This window comes from Spinacia oleracea, chromosome 1 (assembly GCF_020520425.1).
Source record: "Spinacia oleracea cultivar Varoflay chromosome 1, BTI_SOV_V1, whole genome shotgun sequence".
Taxonomy (NCBI): Eukaryota; Viridiplantae; Streptophyta; class Magnoliopsida; order Caryophyllales; family Amaranthaceae; genus Spinacia; species Spinacia oleracea.
In genome coordinates, this window is record NC_079487.1 from 54,703,344 (window position 1) to 54,722,011 (window position 18,668).

Here is an 18,668-nt window from a genome sequence, read left to right on the forward strand (position 1 = left end):
TGTTGGGATGAGATGAGAACTTAGAACTTCCAATGTCCTCTATTAATACTACCGAATTACCAATTTATTAATCCTTATCTCCATTATGATCGTAAAGACTTTCATACTATATGATTAATTATCGTATATAATCATTAGTCAAGTTACATTTTCTTAATTAGAGTGGTTGGTAAAGTCTCTTTGTCAAAAAAAAGTTTTTAAAGTCAGAGATGGTACCCAAGATATGGTGAAAATTATTAGGTGTATCCGGGTGCACCGTGCATATAAGGGTATTTTATGTTAATTAGTGGTCCTTATCACATTTTCTCCTCACGTACGCGTGTAAGGAGAAAATGTGAGAAGGTGTACGGTGCATCCGAGTGTATCTAATGTGCTATAAAGATATGAGATCGAATCTTGTCTAAATATGAGATCAAATGGTAGTGTTAGTCAAATAAACAAAACATATAAGGTAGTTAAATCCTAACACTTATAAAGCTTCACACTTTAATTACTATTCACACAATAGTGAATTACCAGTATTGCCCCCAATTTCCTTCATATTTATTTTTTTGTCTTTTCTTTAAGAATAGTGTACTTACGTTTATAACCTTTGGCTTAATGTTGACACATTTTTCTCTTTCTTTAGGATGACTAGATGAGATCTTCACCTCCGCAACCCCTTTCATTTTCGAACCAACCTCTCGTCTATTGCATTTCACAAATTTTAATTTTCTTTTTTTTAAAAAAAATCTAGGGGTAACAACATAAACTGTGTTTATTATATTTGACTTTTCTAAAATGTTTTAAGACTTTAAGAAAACATGATTATAGAGTGTGGTAACGATTTGCAGGCCTGATTCTTTGTTTGGCTCGGGTCTCAGGATATGTTTATGGCATGGACTTGTTATCAAATTTCAGAAAACATGGGCATTATTTTTCTCGTACTTATGCTCTGTATTACAATGATATTTTCATAAAATGATTTAGGAGTTTTTTTTTTGTATTCAATGATGGTTAATGTTTGGGACATAGAAATAAATGATAACTGATGTGGAATAAAATATAGTGTGTATACAATATCAAGGTAATGTGAACACTGTTCAAAATACTTTTCCATTGATTGTTAAAACTTTGTTAACAATTAGGTTTCTTGACCAAAATATTTTGGCAGAAGGTAGCATTAGCACAATATGTGGAGGGCAACAAGATTCAAGGAGGATTTTGAGATTGCTGATGCCCGTGAAGAAAATAATTCCCATGCTAAAGCAAGACCATGGATTTCTTCTCAAAGGAATGCTCGTACAAACAATGGTGTTTTACCTCCATCTTCTCAGAGCTATAGTATTTCCACTTCCTTTTGAGAAATGGTAGACGCTTAAATTTCAGTATACCACACTCAAGGACGCGGCCTTATTACTATAATCACATGCTTTTGCGATTTATTGTTAGTTTTCATTTGACCAGTTGTAAAATTTATGGCCTTTCTCATTGAATAGTTTGATTAACACAATGTACTCATAAATTTTTCCTTAGAAACACGTTGCTAATGTTTATTGTAAACACATTATGATTTTGTATTATCAATTATATGCAAATCGAACTTTTTATTTTAGGAATTTACCATAATTTTGTAAATATCGATCTATTATGCAATATTTCTACAAAATAATTTTGTATACCTTGGGGGATCGTGCGCGCTAGCGCACGGTCCAACAACTAGTTTTAAAAAAGTTTTAAAAGATAGCAATTTACAAACCACCAATCTTAAAGGTAGAGTTTCACAAAATTTCTGTTTATATACATACTTTGTGACCAGACCTTAACAAATGAAATTAGGCTTATGTTTTGTTCGACTTATTTTGACTTATTTCAGACAAAATAAGTTCAGATAACTTCATAGATATTCAGTTTAGTTCAAATAAGTTCAGTTAAGATAAGTTCAAAAAAAAAAATTATTCATACATTTTTATACAAAAATAAGTTTATTTTAGAAAAAAAAAAGTTTTTTTCAGTACAGAAAAGTTCATACAAGTTCAGATAAAATATTTTTAAAATATTTTCAGACAAAATAGTTGAATAAAACGGATCCTTAATTATATTAACTTGAACTCATAAAAAAGACTGTGGTGCAGATGGGTACATACTTACTACATCAAAGGGAGATCTCTATCTACTCATTAGCCTTCCTCAATGTCTTGGCCATTGAGGAAGATTCTGACTTCAAGTCAGCTTATTGATGATGTGGCAGGTTGGGATCATGTGTGTAAGAATGGTAAGTTTTCTACAAAATTTATGTACCAAACCCTACTGGGTAATCATGAGAAAGTGAACTGGAGAAGGATTGGTTGTAACAATTCAGCTACTCCCAAGAGTCTTTTTATCGCCTGGCTAGCTCTTTCGAATAGGTTGCCTACTAAGGACATACTGATATCTTGGAATGTGGTTACTATTGTCTTTTATCCCCTGTGCTCCACTAAAGTTGAATCAGTGGCTCACTTGTTTGTTTGAGTGCGAATATGCTCCACTAAAGCTGAATCAGTGGCTCACTTGTTTTTTGAGTGCGAAGATTTTACACAATCTACAGTTTCAAAGAAGACCGGCTACCTTTGATCAGGAATTGGCCTAGATTATGAAAGCCACTAATTAACAGAACCAGTGATAGGCACAAGTTCTTGTTTATGTACTTTGCTGAATGTATTTACAGTGTTTGGCTGTAGCGCAATGAGATGGTGTTTAACCAGAAGTGCAGGGGTCCAGCTAAGGTTCTTCATGATATCAAGTTTAGGGTAGCTTGTAGGGCTACTGATAGTAAAAAACCCGCTCATGTTGAACTAGTTTGAGCTTGTTTTGTGTTTGAGATTGTTTGTTTGTGTTGAATGTTGATGTTGCACTATAGTTGTGTGCTAAACTAGCTTTTAGCTTGATTAGTTGTATTCTTTATTCTTTGGTAACAAAATATCTTTGTTTGCCAAAAACAAAGAAAAAAACATGAACTCATTTTGCTTGGTGAAACGTTAACATGAATACAAGCATGCTTGTTATATCAAATGCCCAAGACAAATTGAACCCTTAGAAATGTAAGAAAGGCCACTCATGACAAACGTACGTACTCCAATAATCGTCACTTCGATCTTTAAAATAATCTAGATCCACATTAAATTAAGAGTATTATAAAAGACCGATTGCTAAACAATTAAATTTTTACCGACGACGACGCTTCATGCATGATTGATTCATGATTATAATGGATCAGTTGACATCAACTATACATTGACTTTCCATTAGTGGTCAACGTAAATATTAGGATTGATTTCTGCTAAATTTAGGCTAAAGGATTAATTGCTTGAGTATCATATTATTGATGATGGCATATTTATAATTTACAGAGGAAGCAGTTTAGGTAAACTCTATTAATACAAACTAGCTCTTGAGCCCGTTCTTAGTTGTTGTTTACGTGTTTTAAAATTCTAACTTTTTTAGGGTTTGTGTTCTTAGGGGGAATATATGATTAGATAGAGAGGGAATTTAAAGGTTGAAATAATATATAAAAATCAAATTAAATGGTGAATTAATATTGAGTATTAAAGAAGTAGATGAAGTGTAAAAAATTGAATAAATATTATTAAATGATAAATTGATGTTGAATAGTGGAAGATGCATTAAAATTGTAAATTATAACAAACAACAAAATAAACAATTGAAAGAAAAAATAATGAGTGAAAGAAGAGGATGCCACATGTCATCTTAACATCTATGGTGTTGCTTATTAAATACTAGGTATAGACTAGGTATAGATGAATATTTTTAACACCCCCCTCAAGTTAGCGATGTGCGTTGTGTTGCGGGCTGACGTTGGGCGATGAGTTGACGCGCGCTTGCGTGCAACTTGCCTACCCCTTGTGCGCATTGGCCTGCTGCTCGTGGCTCGCTCATGGGCTTGTCTTACCGCCAGGCCGTGGTATTGCCTCGTCCATAATATATGATGCACGTGAACCATGACCCGTGCTTATGACTCATGGATCGAGATTCGTGTTTCCGATCCGTTTTCCGATTTCGGCGATATTTCCAATACAAACTGTTGGGATTTAATGATAATCAAATTAACAAAGCGAAAAAAATCACCAATCCAGAATCACAGGTTAAAGCATAGATTAAACGTAACTTACTTTCGTAGCGTGTAGTCCCACTAGCCTCACGAACACGCTCAAGAACTCCAAGTGTAGTTCCTCTACAATCGTCCATCAGCACGTTCATATCCACCTTGATTTCCTTTTCTCAAGGTATTTTGACTATGGTGGAAATTATTCACTCTTAGGGTTTTTCTCTCTTTGGAGGCAAAAAACCAATTAGGGTTATGAGTGAATTAAGTCTAGAGTGTTAGGAAAAACATATTAGGTTTAACTAATAAACCTAGACAAGTCAAGTGGTGACCGGCAAAGACACAAGGCCAAGGCCAGCCACGCACAAGCCCACACACACGCATAGCGCGCGTAGAGGCCTGCAGACCATGGGCCTTGCACGGCTTTGCGCTCGTTGTTTTTGTTGTGTTGATGCTTCACGTTGGACGCTTGCACACCTGGCCAGACCATGGACGGCGCGTCGCTACTGCTTGTAATGGGCGCTGCTATGCCCCATGGGCCTTGTGCACTTGTGCGGTTGACTCGTAAAGTGACAACGTTGATGGCTCCTTCGTAAGCACTCTTATCGCCTTGCGGCCATTACCTATCGTATAGTACGTGACGATCCAATGTCGTACGATACGATTATTTGTGCGGCCCAGGCCACGATATACGCGATACAATATGAGATTATGATCCAAAGTCTTATCGTATATTAATGTTTTTCCGAATTAGGCATTAAATTAATTTCCGATTCATTTAATCCGACGATCCGTTACATGCCATTGGTATGACCTTGTAGGTTCAGTCAAGAGTAAGTTGTGAGCCTAATAAGGATTAGAACTCACTTATTGGAAATATTTCTTCAGCTAGCTGTTCCAATCACTTGATCTTACTTAATTAATTATTTTGTAATTAATCTAAACGTTATTATTGGACCAATGCACCTTGCGTGAAGGACAAATTTCCTTCAGTCTCTCCCTTGTCCTTTAGACAAGTGTGCATTCCCATTCCTTTGTGTCTTAGTGTTACTTACTAAACATAAGGTCAGATCCTAGTCATCTTTATTAGGTCCATAAGTGTTTCTCGAATTAAGAGTTCAACTGTTAAACTTTTACAGATGGTTAAGCCTTAACCAATCTGAGCACGGCCATGCATTTTTACAGTATCTAACTCTTCGAGAGGCCTTGTACAACAACAACAACACCATATCCTATCCAAGATAGGAGTAAAATCCCTTCTTGTAACTTACTCCCTTTGTCCCTTAATACTCGCACCGTTTTGACTTTTTACACTATTCACATAATTCACTTTGACCCTAATTTATTTCTAGTATATGAAAATAAATGTTAGTATATAATATATTGTTGGCTTCATCTTAATATATATTTTCAAAATATTAATATCTTTACAAGTTTTTATAATATGTAGTTAAAGATATTGGTGGTCAAAGTTGTGCATTGGCAAGCGTGTCAAGTAGAAACGGTGCGAGTATTAAGGGACGGAGGGAGTATGAACAACTTACTTTGATTCATAGCTCGCCTGAATACTGCTTTTATAGTCTGCTTTTACGGTGCGACGTTTAGCGAGCATCAAAACGAACTAATTCTCAAACAAGTAATCATAATTACTCATGTTTTGAGGAATAGGTTCTAATCACCATTATTGAGAACCACTTATGACACGACTTTAATCTCTTAAAGTGTTCTCATGGTCAATCCCATACGAATTCAAATAAGTATCTATGCAAATGATTTATGACTTCCAAGTCCTATCTAGTTCAAGAAACTAAACTATAAACCAACTTGCTATTTAATCTTCATTAGTCATTGTTCACCCAACCGTTTAATAACTTGGATTAGGGATCCTTTTGTGATTAAATAATCAAGTTCACTTATGGATGTTTCTTTATCTAAGACTCCAATCTTGGTATCCTATTTTAATGATTTTGAATCACTTGGACTTTATCATTTAATTCTAAACCATGACTAAATGAGTTATGAAAATTAATTTCACAAATGATAAATGTTTAAACCAAAGGCTTTCCAATTTATGGGCCTCTAACCCAAAACTAAAACATTTAATGTCTTACAGATATTGGTCTTTCACCCAATATTTAAAACATTCATGGAAATCAAACTTGATTCCGTTTCTACATGTGAATCTTGTATCACATTTGTTACATAGGTTTAGTTTATCATACTTTGCTACTCTTAGCATCTTTTCTATCGAAAGCCTTTCGATGTAAGATGAGTAGATCTTTGAACATGTTTAGAGAATGGTCCAGTCATTCATCGCTTTGAGAATGATTCTTATGTATTAAAATAGAGAACCATCCAGATAGAAGACATGTGATCTACCTGATTTCATTGAATAACTCTCCAATATAAATAATTTTCTTTTATTGCTTCTTACGCAACAATGAATTCATTTCAATATTGTAGAAATATTGCATATGATGCTTTCCTTTTGGATTTAATCCAACTAGTTCACAGAGATGTGGGAGATTAATCTTTCGACTGAGAACTTTGAAACTAATCATTGACCAGTTTCACATGCATCACATATGGTTTTGACCTATGCTACAACCCTTTAATCACGACGAATAATGGTCCGTGTATGTTTGTGGTTTACCTAAAAATAAGATCCATCTTTTTCTTAGACTATGCATGTAACATTAAAACATAGTTCATCTTCGTTTCCACTTATCAAGTGTTGATCCTACATGTCCAAATGTATTGGATGTTCTTGACATAATTCTAATGATCTTTGATTTAGATCAAGAGATACTGATATAAACTCATCATGCTCCAACACTTATGAGTTATCTTCGTGATCTACATATCACATCATACATGATTGATTATATTGCAAAACCATTTGCAATTTAAAATCAATCCATGTAGCTTTTAGCTCATTCAGTTTCACGAGATACTAATGTTGCTAAATTCTTGGCATTTCCATGTGCTATATAGGTAGAAGGTTCTTTTCAAATCCTTAATCTTTAACTTTAGTAATAACATCCCAGGTTTACACTTAGTTATAACGTCCATTACTTAGATTTAGTCATATGGGTTGGGAGTCTCTTTTGAGTCTCTCATTTGTGTTTGATTTAGTAATTACTTTTACATAATTCAAACAACTCTTTAGATCCTATCCAATATATCTTTATACCCAGTATGTTCTAATATTCGCCATGGTCCTAATATTGAAAAATACTTTCAAATCTAACCATTTAGAATTTGAACACATTTAATAGAGAGATATGTGTCTCATATATAGGACCAATAAGCTAGGTTGACTTAACTCCCACTAAACTCCTTATCCATAAGGCGTTCCACATTTTCACAAAGCTATGTTTGCTCAATAGCCTCTTTGAAAAGTATGTTCCAATTGCCACTTGCATGCTTTAATCTACGAATAGATCGAGTTCTTAAGCTTGCTCCTTAATCTAACATTAAAAACAATTACAATGTGTAATGTACATAATTTCTTCCAAAGATCCAATTGAGGAATATGTTTCATTTTCCAATTGCCATATTTCCATAGTCAATGATTGCTAGATTTATCCAAAACAATTTAAGCATTCCGACTTTGTGAAAAATATTTCAACATTATCAACGCCGTGAAATTGATTATAATCTTTAACCACCAATCTAACTTTTCTTTTGTATGCATATACAATATCATCTTTTTATGTTTTTGAAAACATGTTTGCAACCAATGTGTGTGAACCCTTTATGCAAAACAACCAAATCATAGACTTGATTCTTTAAGTTAAAGATATTTCGGAATTAATGGCCTCAAACCATTTTACATGGACTTAAACCATATTTGGGAATTTTTAATTCATCATAGATTACCCGTAAGTCATATGTTTTTGAAGCACTTCAAAAGTCTTCATAGTTTTCATTCCTCAAGATATCTATGTATCTATATTGGTTGAATTTTATTCCTTATACGCTTTACCTAGGTATTAAACATTAAACATTAGGGTTTATACAGACATTACTCAAGTCCTTTGAGTATTAGGATTTTCTTGAAGCACTTCCAAAATCTTCTTGAATCTCTTCCAAAGAATTATAAGTATGAATCTCTTCCAAAGACTCCAACGTATCCTACATTTGTTTTTTGCTTGACTCGAAGTTATTTTGAGGTCACTTCGAGGTCATTTTTCTCCCACTTTCCTTTTTGGAAATATGTTGGTTTCCTAAAAGACATTATCTAGAGAAACAACCATATGTTCTCAGATGTGGTAGAAGCAATACCTTTTGTTTCTATGAGTTGCTCATAAAGAAACATATATCTACCCTTGGTTTGTTTGATGTAAACAACAACTCCCACTGGGTTTGACAACCCTAGATATATATGATGAAAAGATACGCTGAAACAAAGTTCAATCCTTATGATATCGTTCCTTTAGCTTTGACAAGTTTGGTTTAGTGTGATAGTCACTTGAGAGTATCGTTTAGAAATTATATAGGAAAATAGTCGTGATTATCATTAATCGAATAGATTTCGATTTCTCTTTTCAAACATAACATATTCTTATGGAGCATTGATTGTAATAATGCATTCCATATAAACAATCTTGATGATCATTCTAGGCTCGTGCAAACATCACCTTGGCCCAGTCGAGATGTTTCAATTATTCTGCCAAATTAATTTTATACACTTTTATGAATCGCATTGAATCATCCATGTATTTCACTTTGAGTAAATATAGACATATTATCTAAACTTCTTGTGAAATAGTCAAGTCATAAAATCTATCTTTAGCCTATGAACAATATTGTCTAGAACCATCTAACAATAGTCCATTTTCATGTCAAGTTCAACCAGTAAGACCCATGTGTCTTAAAACAATAAACTTTCTTAAATCCATAACATGGAATTTAAGAATGTTTTCTTGTTGATATGGTCACATGACATTGCCAAATATAGTATTTGAACCTTCTAAAGTTTTGAATGTTAAGAGAGTTGTTTGTTTATTAATCAATCATATGACTCCACCCATAAATGACCATTTCATTCAAATAAACATTCCATGGTTGTTTTTGTTTACTTTGAATGTGAGTCTTTCTATGTCCTAACTGAAAATTGGTTATGTTGATTAATGGAACAAAATTCCATTAAGTTCCAGCCTTTTGAAGGACTTTAAAACAAACAAAATGACCCTACAGCTAATGTAGCACAACTTTGCTTCATTTTCCACTTGTAGGTAAATAACGGACTTAGCTTCCAAAACCTGACTTCCTAACAAAAATTAGAACCTCAAGCGGTAATCCAATACCATAGTAGATCATTTACAAAGCCTTTTCTATATAATAGAAACATCTAGGTAGAAATAGAATTTTGAATTCATTTATTTAGTTCTCGTTTCCGATATTTTCTAGCACCTTTTTCATATAGTTCAAAAGATTCTACTCTTGGCTTGTTCTTCTTACTTTCTTATGCTTACAAAGTTCCTTTCCTTTTATTCATTTTGAATGACCACATCCAATGACTTTAGTTTATTATTGAATCAAAAGGTAATTGTGTGTTAAACATTGGTAATACATGAGCCTTTAACTCAATACATCATCATTATTCCAAAACTACCCATAATTTTGAATATATGAGGTCCAATTGGTCTATCATTCACGGTTTAGTTGAAAACAACCATGAAGATCACTATAAGACAATTTTTCATCCAAGATACACTCCCATTCTCCTTTCTTTTGAGAATTGCTCTCAAAACAAGCTACCAATCGATCGACATATTGCAATTCAATTATCCGAACGCAATAAAATTGAAGAAGTACAGTTATATGCACTATAATTCATATTCTACAAAATGAAATAACAATAATAAACATTTATCAAACTTAAATAACTTGAAATAAAATCATACATTCAATCATTAAAACTATTAAAATATTTCATTCATGAAAAATAAAGTACTCCAATTTGAATGAAAAAAACCAAGACCCTAAAAGCTAGGCTCCAAGTCTTGAGCATTATTTGGCTTATCTTAACACTTTTAAGATTTTAGGTAACTAAAACTCATTTGCTATTAATTCCAAGCTACTCTTGGTTGATAAGTTAATGCCATAACTTATCTCTTTGCCATAATATATATCAATATTGTTTGAGTTACAACCACATGTTCCTTTGGGATACCTTACTATCTAGGAATACTAAAGTAGCACATCGCTTTGGCGTAAACCTACTACCTTAGGTTCGAAGATTTATGTAAGTGCTTGATTTGGAAGGCAATTTTAAACTCAATATTTCTTTAGGACTTAGTTGTTTCTATGCTAGTTTAATTATGAAGTGAACAGAAAACTTAACCCAAACATAAAACAACAATATACATATATATATATATATATATATATATATATATATATATATATATATATATATATATATATATATATATATATATATATATATATATATATATATATATATATATATATATATATATACGACCATTCCGATCTTAGCTTAATTTTTAGAATATTTCCTCCACCTGTACCTTGCCCACTTCCATATCCGTTAATAAACAATGCCAACAAAACAAATAAGAATCATATTTTTAGTTTACAATATGATTTCAAAATCTATTTCAACACACAAATTATTTTCGAACAATTCCACAAACAATTTCACAATATCAATCAAATTAAACAATCATCCAATATAAATACAATTCATGATATTCATGGCCATGGATATATGATCATATATAAAACATATTAAAACACACACAAGGGCACAAGTAATTTTGCTAAACATAAAAGTTACCTCAATTGATAGTCCTTTTTTTCATACTCCTTAACTCAAATCCAACAATCATACACCAACTTCCATAATACAAGATCTTCATATCTATATAACTCCAAGATCATTCTTCAAATAATATTTGAAAAACTCACATTCATAAATCAACCCAACTTGTTTAAGCTTAACCCAAACCCGAAAAGGCAAAAGGATTAAGGCAACAACAACAACAAATTTCTTCGAAGCATAACTCCTAGAATATAATTCCAAATTGAGTAATATTTGAGCCTAAATTCATCAGGTTGAATAGATCTACATTTATTATTCAGAGAACGGAAGCTCAAAATGATCATAAGGTTTTTGAAATAATAGAAACAGGAGCTGGTGCTGACATTACAACAACAGCAGCAACAGTTAGTTTCGGAAGGGATTATCTCTTGGAATAATGCTCCAAATTAAGTGATTTTTGATGCTAATCTGATTATCTTTTCAAGGGCTACAACTTTAAAGAAGGAATTATGGACAAAATATGAACGTAAGGTGTACGAATTTGTGGAACAAAGGTGAGTTTTTTTTCCTTCTATTTAATCAACTTAGTTGTTTTTTATTGAAATGTAGAGAGGTATTGAAAGATGATAATGATGATCATGATGCATGAATTATGACAGCAAGGCAAAGAAATAATATCTTGGCTCTTCTTGAATATGACACGAATCAAAGGAATGAAAGGTAGCCTAACTCCTCTTAGAATCACAAGGGCAATTTAGAAATTTGATATCAAGGCTCATAAATTAGAATTTTCACACTAATTAATCAAAAGTGAAAATTTTTATCTTAACAATAGGCATATTCTCAAAACAAATTTTAAAGAAAATTAAGAGCATAATTAAATTAAAAATAACAATAGTTTATACTTAATTACGGACTTCGTAAATTAGGGCTATTACAGCTCAACGTACATCCAGCGGAGTAGAGATGGAGAGTTCGAGGGACGTTTACTAATACGAGGAGTGCCCGGCATTAGCCCATGTGGTGGTCCTTACTAGTTCAATGCGACGACGAAAGGGATATGCGTTAGACTACATTACTAATCTGGATTGATTTTAATGCACAGATAATTAACTAAACAATTAATGTCAAGAAGTGGTTTAAATTATATCAAGGTACCTATCAATAAACCGGTTTGTCTAGAGATTATCTGATTTAGGCGCACTAGTAGAAAAAACCCTTGTTGCAGCCCCCTTGTTGCAGCGTACATGTATTAATACGCTTCAACAACCAGTAGGTCAACGCGGGTCAAACCTTATAAAGGGTTGTTGCAGCGTACAAATTAATTGCCCCCTGCAAAAGAGCTTTTTGCAGCGTACAGAGTAAAAGCCCCCTGCAATAACCCTTTTATTTTGCAGCGTACATGTAAAAGCCCCCTACAATAACATGTTGCAACTTTTTTTTCGCTGCAAAGTTAATTCAGACCAAATTAACATTTTATCCCAAATTCGAAAATCATATCCGCTCAGCATTCCCGTTTTCCATAACCCTAATTTCCACCCCAATTTCTCTCTTCTCTCTTCTTCCTCTCCCCTTCTCTCAATTCCCCCCAAATCCTACGCTTCTGATGAATTCCCGGTCGACGAGACCTTCCTCGAGCAATTCTTCCCGAAAGACACCGAAACCGAGGAAGAAGCCCCAAAGCTGAACTGGGTCGAACGAGGTTGGGCGCCATGGGAGGAGATTCTCTCTCCTGGGGCGGATTTCGCCAGAAAATCGCTCAATGAGGGGGAGGAAGTAGCATTGAAGAACCCGGACACGATTGAGGCATTCAAGATGCTGAAACGCAGTTACAGGAAGAAGAAGATGAAGGAGATGGGGTTGACTGAGGATGTGTATAAAGAAACGAATTCTCACCCACAGGAAATAATTGAGTTCCCATCCGTGGTTGTGAACAGTAGAACTGGCCAATTGGAGGACTGTTTTCAGATGTATGTGCGACCTACACATCATAATCTACTGTCTGACTTCTGCAAATCACTTACAGGTATTCAGGAGTCTCAGGTTTGTTTAAATTCCCTTTTACTTACCTTTGTTTTTAGTTTATACAATATTTCAGTTCTTATTACTTGAATACCTTTACCAATCCTCTAGCTAGTATCTTTCTGTATATCAGCTGTATTGATGGCTTGATGATGTTCTCATCTAACTTCAATGTTAATTTTTTTTTTTTGGCAATGATTCAATGAATAGCTTCCTTCTGTGTTATTTTGAAATCAATGTTAATGAATCTGTGAATTAAGGTTTTGGTCCCCCCTATTTTGTAGAATAAATTTATGAAAATATCACGTATGTGTCACATATACATACATGATTATACGATTATTGTTATTGTGGTTACTTGTTGGGTTATGGTAGGCCATGGATTGCCATTACACTGCCTTGTTTAAGGTTAATGTACGCAGTAGATTTGTTGGTTATTCCTATCCAAAAAGAAGAAAATATGTATTTCTTGGTAATGAAAATTAACAAGTTTGGAGAAAGAGAAGTAGGATAAAACGACAAGAATTAGGGAATAGAAAAGAATGCATGTTCTGAAGTCCATGTACTCAAAGATCAGTATTTTCATTTTTAGAGGGAAAATATCAGTATTTTCTTTCGACCATTTGGATTCAGTAAGTCTGCACGAATTCGTTCCAGCTTGGTATTATGCACATCTAGCTGAATTTTAGTTATTTAAATTGTGTTCTGTCCATGTTAGAATTCTTTTCATAATGGCAAACCAATTTGATTCATTGTTGGTGATTTACAAGGTTCTAGAAAAATAAGTGAAACAGTTCACAATACAGTTTTTAGAACTGTATTGCTGCAACAGAACTTATGTGTTTAGTACTATCAAAAGAAGTTGCTTCACGCTTCACGCTTCACCAAGGATTTGTTTAGACGGGATTTCACGGTGATAAATATAATTCTGATATCCTCCATTCACGGTTACTAATTGGAGCAGGATATCAGAAGTATATTTTTCATTTGACAAAGCTTTTCTAGCAGTCAAAAGGTATTTAGCCACCCTTTGCATACTATGTATGGTGAGAACAAGACCATCCTGCATTAACAAGTCATTACTCTCGTCTCCACTTTACCTGACAATTTCTTCACATTAGAGTATTCTACTTCCTGATTTTCACACCCATCATCCTTGTCATCCAATCCAGTTATCACTTTACCTGACAATTTTTTCTTTACTATTTTGATTTGCAACTTGTGGCTCATGATTCTGCTTTGTTAGTGTTTGTTGAATTTTCTCCTTAATTTTGCAAATTTGTAAGGATTTTAACACATACGTTGAATTATTCTGGTATTCATGTCAATTTGTTTCTTCTAGAGGTAGCTATTATTCTGGTATTCATGTCAATTTGTTTCTTGCAGATAGGCAAGAGGGTCTGATCCTGCCTCAGTACGATGTTATTTTGCTAAAGAATATTGTATGAACTATATGCTTATACGTGCGTGTGTGTCTGTGTGTTTATGTGTTTGTTTGAGGGTGGGAGTGAGACTGTGTGTGCATGTACTTGTGAAAATTCCTCAATGCTCTGACTCAGTGACAACCTGTGAAAACATATACAAGGATGTCTATCTGTTATGAAGGTATACTAAGATCACAATGCTCTACATCTACAAATTTATATGTGAAGTTATACCATCTGGTTTTTTCTCTTTTTTTTCTCCTTTTCTTGGCACTATTTGGTTAAAACATATACAGTAGGATTCTTTGAATTAATAGTTGGTTCAATGTAGAACCTGTAATGTGTGTTTACACAATTTTGGATTTACTGTTGAATCAATTTAGAGTATGACTGGGTGCTTGGATGAACAGGTGGAGTTCAACATAATAATTTTCAAGGAGGAGGAGATAGAAGAAACAGAACAGCTTTAAGAGACATTGGAAATGTAGTAACTTCAAGAGTGGGATTAATTGTTGATGTGGATGGTACTGTAAAACATCCATTTTTCATGTTCACTTTTTCTTTGTTGCAATTCTGTATAACATTTTGATTTCAACTAGCTAATGCAATTTCATGATATGCTAATTGAAACAGATTAGAGCACGGGGTTTATAATCTGTCGCGACTAAAAGAATCAGCAGCCAACAGATTCAAGTCTTTTCACATCCCTGTTGATTGGATGCTTGACACCGGATTCGTCAGTCAGGTGAAATTATTTTCCTTCTGTTACACATCATTTTCTTGCACCCTCTCTTCTGATTTACATGATTAGTATGTTAAATTTTAAGTTTCCAAGACTTATTACAATCTAATTATACTCATCTCAAACCTTCTCTAACCAGAATATACATCACCCTCTTTAATGTTTTCGCTACTGGAACCCCCATGGAAGAATGCCTTCTCTTACAAATAATATCATCTTTACTTGAACCACTTTGAAATTATAACCCACTACCATTATTCATCCCTGGGATCGCCCTTATAAACCTTTTATCCTCTCCCCCAATACTTTGGTCATGAGAATTAATGCCTCATTCTCATCATTTCAGCATCACTTAAATCATCATACTCATCAAAGTCTCCTCATAAAAATTGAAGCAAATAGTCGAATCACTACTTTTAATAAAACTGAAACAACCCATCAAGTAAATTCGAAGCAATTACAACTAAAAAACAAAATTTAAGGCTTGTTTGGTCGTTATAGGACATATTTAGGCTAAAATGACATTTTCGCTCCAAACTATTAACTAAAGAACCTAAGGACTCATTTTAAACTTACTAAATGTTTTATATGCTTAGTTTTGACTTTCTAGAACTCATTCCAATCCATTTATGCATATTTAAGGCTCATTGTGTCGTTATAGGTCATATTTAGGCTAAAGTGCCATTTTCGCTCCCAACTTTGAACTTAAGAACCTAATGACTCATTTTAAACTTATTATATGATTAATATGCTTAGTTTTAAGTTTCTAAGACTTATTCTAATCTATTTATGCATATTTAATGCTTGTTTGATAGTTATAGGTCATATTTAGGCTAAAATGAGGCATTTTCGCTCCTAACTTTAAAATAAAGAACCTAAGCACTCATTTTAAACTTAATACATGTTTAATATGCATAATTTTAACTTTATAAGACTCGTTCCAATCTATTTATGCACCTTTAAGGCTCATTAGGTCGTTGTAGGTCATATTTAGGCTAAAATGACATTTTCGCTCCCAACTATGAACTAAAGAACCTAAGGACTCATTTTAAACCTACCAAATGTTTTATATTCTAGTTTTAACTTTCTAGGACTCATTCCAATCCATTTATGCCCATTTAAGGCTCATTGTGTCGTTTTAGGTCATATTTAGGCTAAAATGACATTTTCGCTCCCAACTTTGAACTTAAGAACCTAAGGACTCATTTTTAAATTATTATATGATTAATAAGCTTAGTTTTGAGTTTCTAGGACTTATTCTAATCTACTTATACCCATTTAATGCTTGTTTGATCGTTATAGGTCATATCTAGGCTAAAATAAGGCATTTTCGCTCCCAACTTTAAAATAAAGAACCTAAGGACTCATTTAAAACTTATTACATGTTTAATATGCATAATTTTAACGATCTAAGACTCGTTCCAATCTATTTATGCACCTATATGCTCATTGGGTCGTTATAGGTCATATTTAGGCTAAAATGACATTTTCGCTCCCAACTTTGAACTAAAGAACCTAAGGACTCATTTTAGACTATTAGGACATTGTCATTAGTTTCTTGAATGTTAAAATGTGATATTTAATTTGTATTTAATCTAATGTTTAATTTAAATTTCTGTTTTTGTAAAGGTCTACACTCCGAGGATTGCGCCTTATGCGAGGAATTTGATGTGGTTCGTGAGCAATGGGCTAAGTTTTTTACCAGCAAGTATTTATTATTGGCTTTAGCGCGCTTGATCGAGTTGGTTTAGTTGTTATAGAATAAATTTTATATTAAAATGTATGTTTATGTTGAAATTGGAACATATATTTAAATGTAATATGTGCACTTTGGTTTTGGGATATATATTATACAAAACTCCAGTTGTTGTTTTTATATTTGTTATACAAGTTGCGTTATTCTATTATTGTTTTTGACAGGTTTCTATATTTGGTGCAAGGCACTCTAGGTATCCCTAAACAAAATTAGAATTTTCCCGCCAAAAGTGCTTTGTTACAGCGTACATATATATTGTACGCTGCAACAAGGGAAAAAAATTTCGCAAAATTCCAGACTTGTTGCAGCGTACAAATAAATGTACGCTGCAAAAAGTTGAGTCTTTTGCAGCGTACATATATATGTACGCTGCAACAAGTCCAAATTTTTGCCAATTTTTTGGCACTTGTTGCAGCGTACATACATATGTACGCTGCAAAAAAACCCCTTTTAGCAGCGAACATTGTACGCTGCAACAAGTTCAGACTTGTTGCAGGCCCCCCAGTTGCAGCATACGATGTACGCTGCAACAGGGGTCTAAAAGCCCGCTGCAATAAGGGTTTTTTCTACTAGTGGCGTGATTAATAAAACATATTTATATGAACAGATTTATATGGCGAGGAAAGCAGTAAAAGGTAGATTTCAGGTTACAGTATAGCGTAGGCTATACTGCGGTTCTCAAGAACACCTACCACTTGACTTTGCTAGCTTTCCTGTTAGTGTTCGAACTTCCTGGAAACTAACTGATCACGGGACGGGTTTCTTCCAGGGTTTTTTCTGTATGTTTAGGCTGGATATTTGGACAAAACTTCGGCAGTACTGGGACTAGATCGAGCAGTCGTGCGGGTAGGGCCTGCTTAACAGTGTGTTAATACGACAGACAATCGCGGGTACGGGACAGAGAGAAGCTTTAGTCAATACTCAAGCTTAGGGTTTTATGTGGGGATTATGTGTTATTTTCCGGAATTCAGAGGCTCTATTTATAGTGTAACAGGCCGGAATAGGATAGACATTGGAAGAGACAAAATTTCACTGAAATGTAACCAGTAGCGCCAGAATATTCTAGCTCTTTGATCAGGAGCGCTATAATATTCCAGCGCTATATATCCAGGTAAGCGCCAGATTTGTTTCGTGCTGAGTCATTGACAACTGTTTAGAAATTTATCTTTGCCGTTGGGTGAGAACCAAACTGTAGTGCCATAATATTATGGCGTTGGCTTTGGTGCGCTGGAGTAATTGTGACGCATTTGTGCCTAGCGCTTTTACTTCACTGTTCCAGGTTTTATCCGATTTTATCCAAATCTTAAATCTCACCCACGATTTTATCTCTTTTAAGGATATCAGTTAGAATGCAACTTCCATCTTTTCTTTAAGGATTAGTCTTAATGAAATGCAATCGCTTGAAATTCTATCTTGTATATATGGTTACTATTCTGGGCAGCGGTTAAGCATGGCAGTTACTATAAATTGCAGTTACTAAAAATGGAAATATGGTTTCGGGATTGTTAGTCAGTCATGTTAGGTTATGATACATATGATATTACATAATCATGCGGAAACAACCATTAACCCAGGAATACATATTATTTACACATAATCATATAGCATAATTTAGATGCATACTCTTTGTTGCGTGCCCTCCCTAGCTGCGCCCGAACCGAACAAGAACAAGTCTTTAGGACTCCAAGTGTCGTCCCTCCGTAGATAGTCCACAGCACGTCCGGATCCGCCTTAAGATTGACCAACTAGAATCGCCCTTAAGGTACTAGAATTTTCGGCACTTTTGAGCAAGATGTGTGACTGAATTTTTCTCTCAAAAACTCACTTTGAATACTTTAAAACTCGTT

At 34.0% G+C, this 18,668-nt stretch overlaps 1 protein-coding gene across 1 annotated transcript; it reads left to right on the forward strand.

Annotated features, from left to right (window-relative positions):
- Positions 1-12,302: 12,302 nt before the first annotated feature.
- On the forward strand, positions 12,303-16,923 carry LOC130464424 (uncharacterized). Its single transcript, XM_056833967.1, has 4 exons — positions 12,303-12,903; positions 14,734-14,847; positions 14,957-15,068; positions 16,695-16,923. The coding sequence occupies exons 1-3, from the start codon at positions 12,303-12,305 to the stop codon at positions 14,959-14,961; spliced, it is 720 nt and encodes a 239-aa protein (XP_056689945.1). The 3' UTR covers positions 14,962-15,068; positions 16,695-16,923.
- The last annotated feature ends 1,745 nt before the right edge of the window (positions 16,924-18,668 follow it).

Bases quoted from the DNA above. Each gene is read 5' to 3' on its own strand.
- LOC130464424 (XM_056833967.1), top strand. From the start codon at position 12,303: ATGTTGCAACTTTTTTTTCGCTGCAAAGTTAATTCAGACCAAATTAAC. The intron at 12,904-14,733 runs GTATTCAGGAGT...TTGGATGAACAG, and splicing joins CTTCTGCAAATCACTTACAG to GTGGAGTTCAACATAATAAT.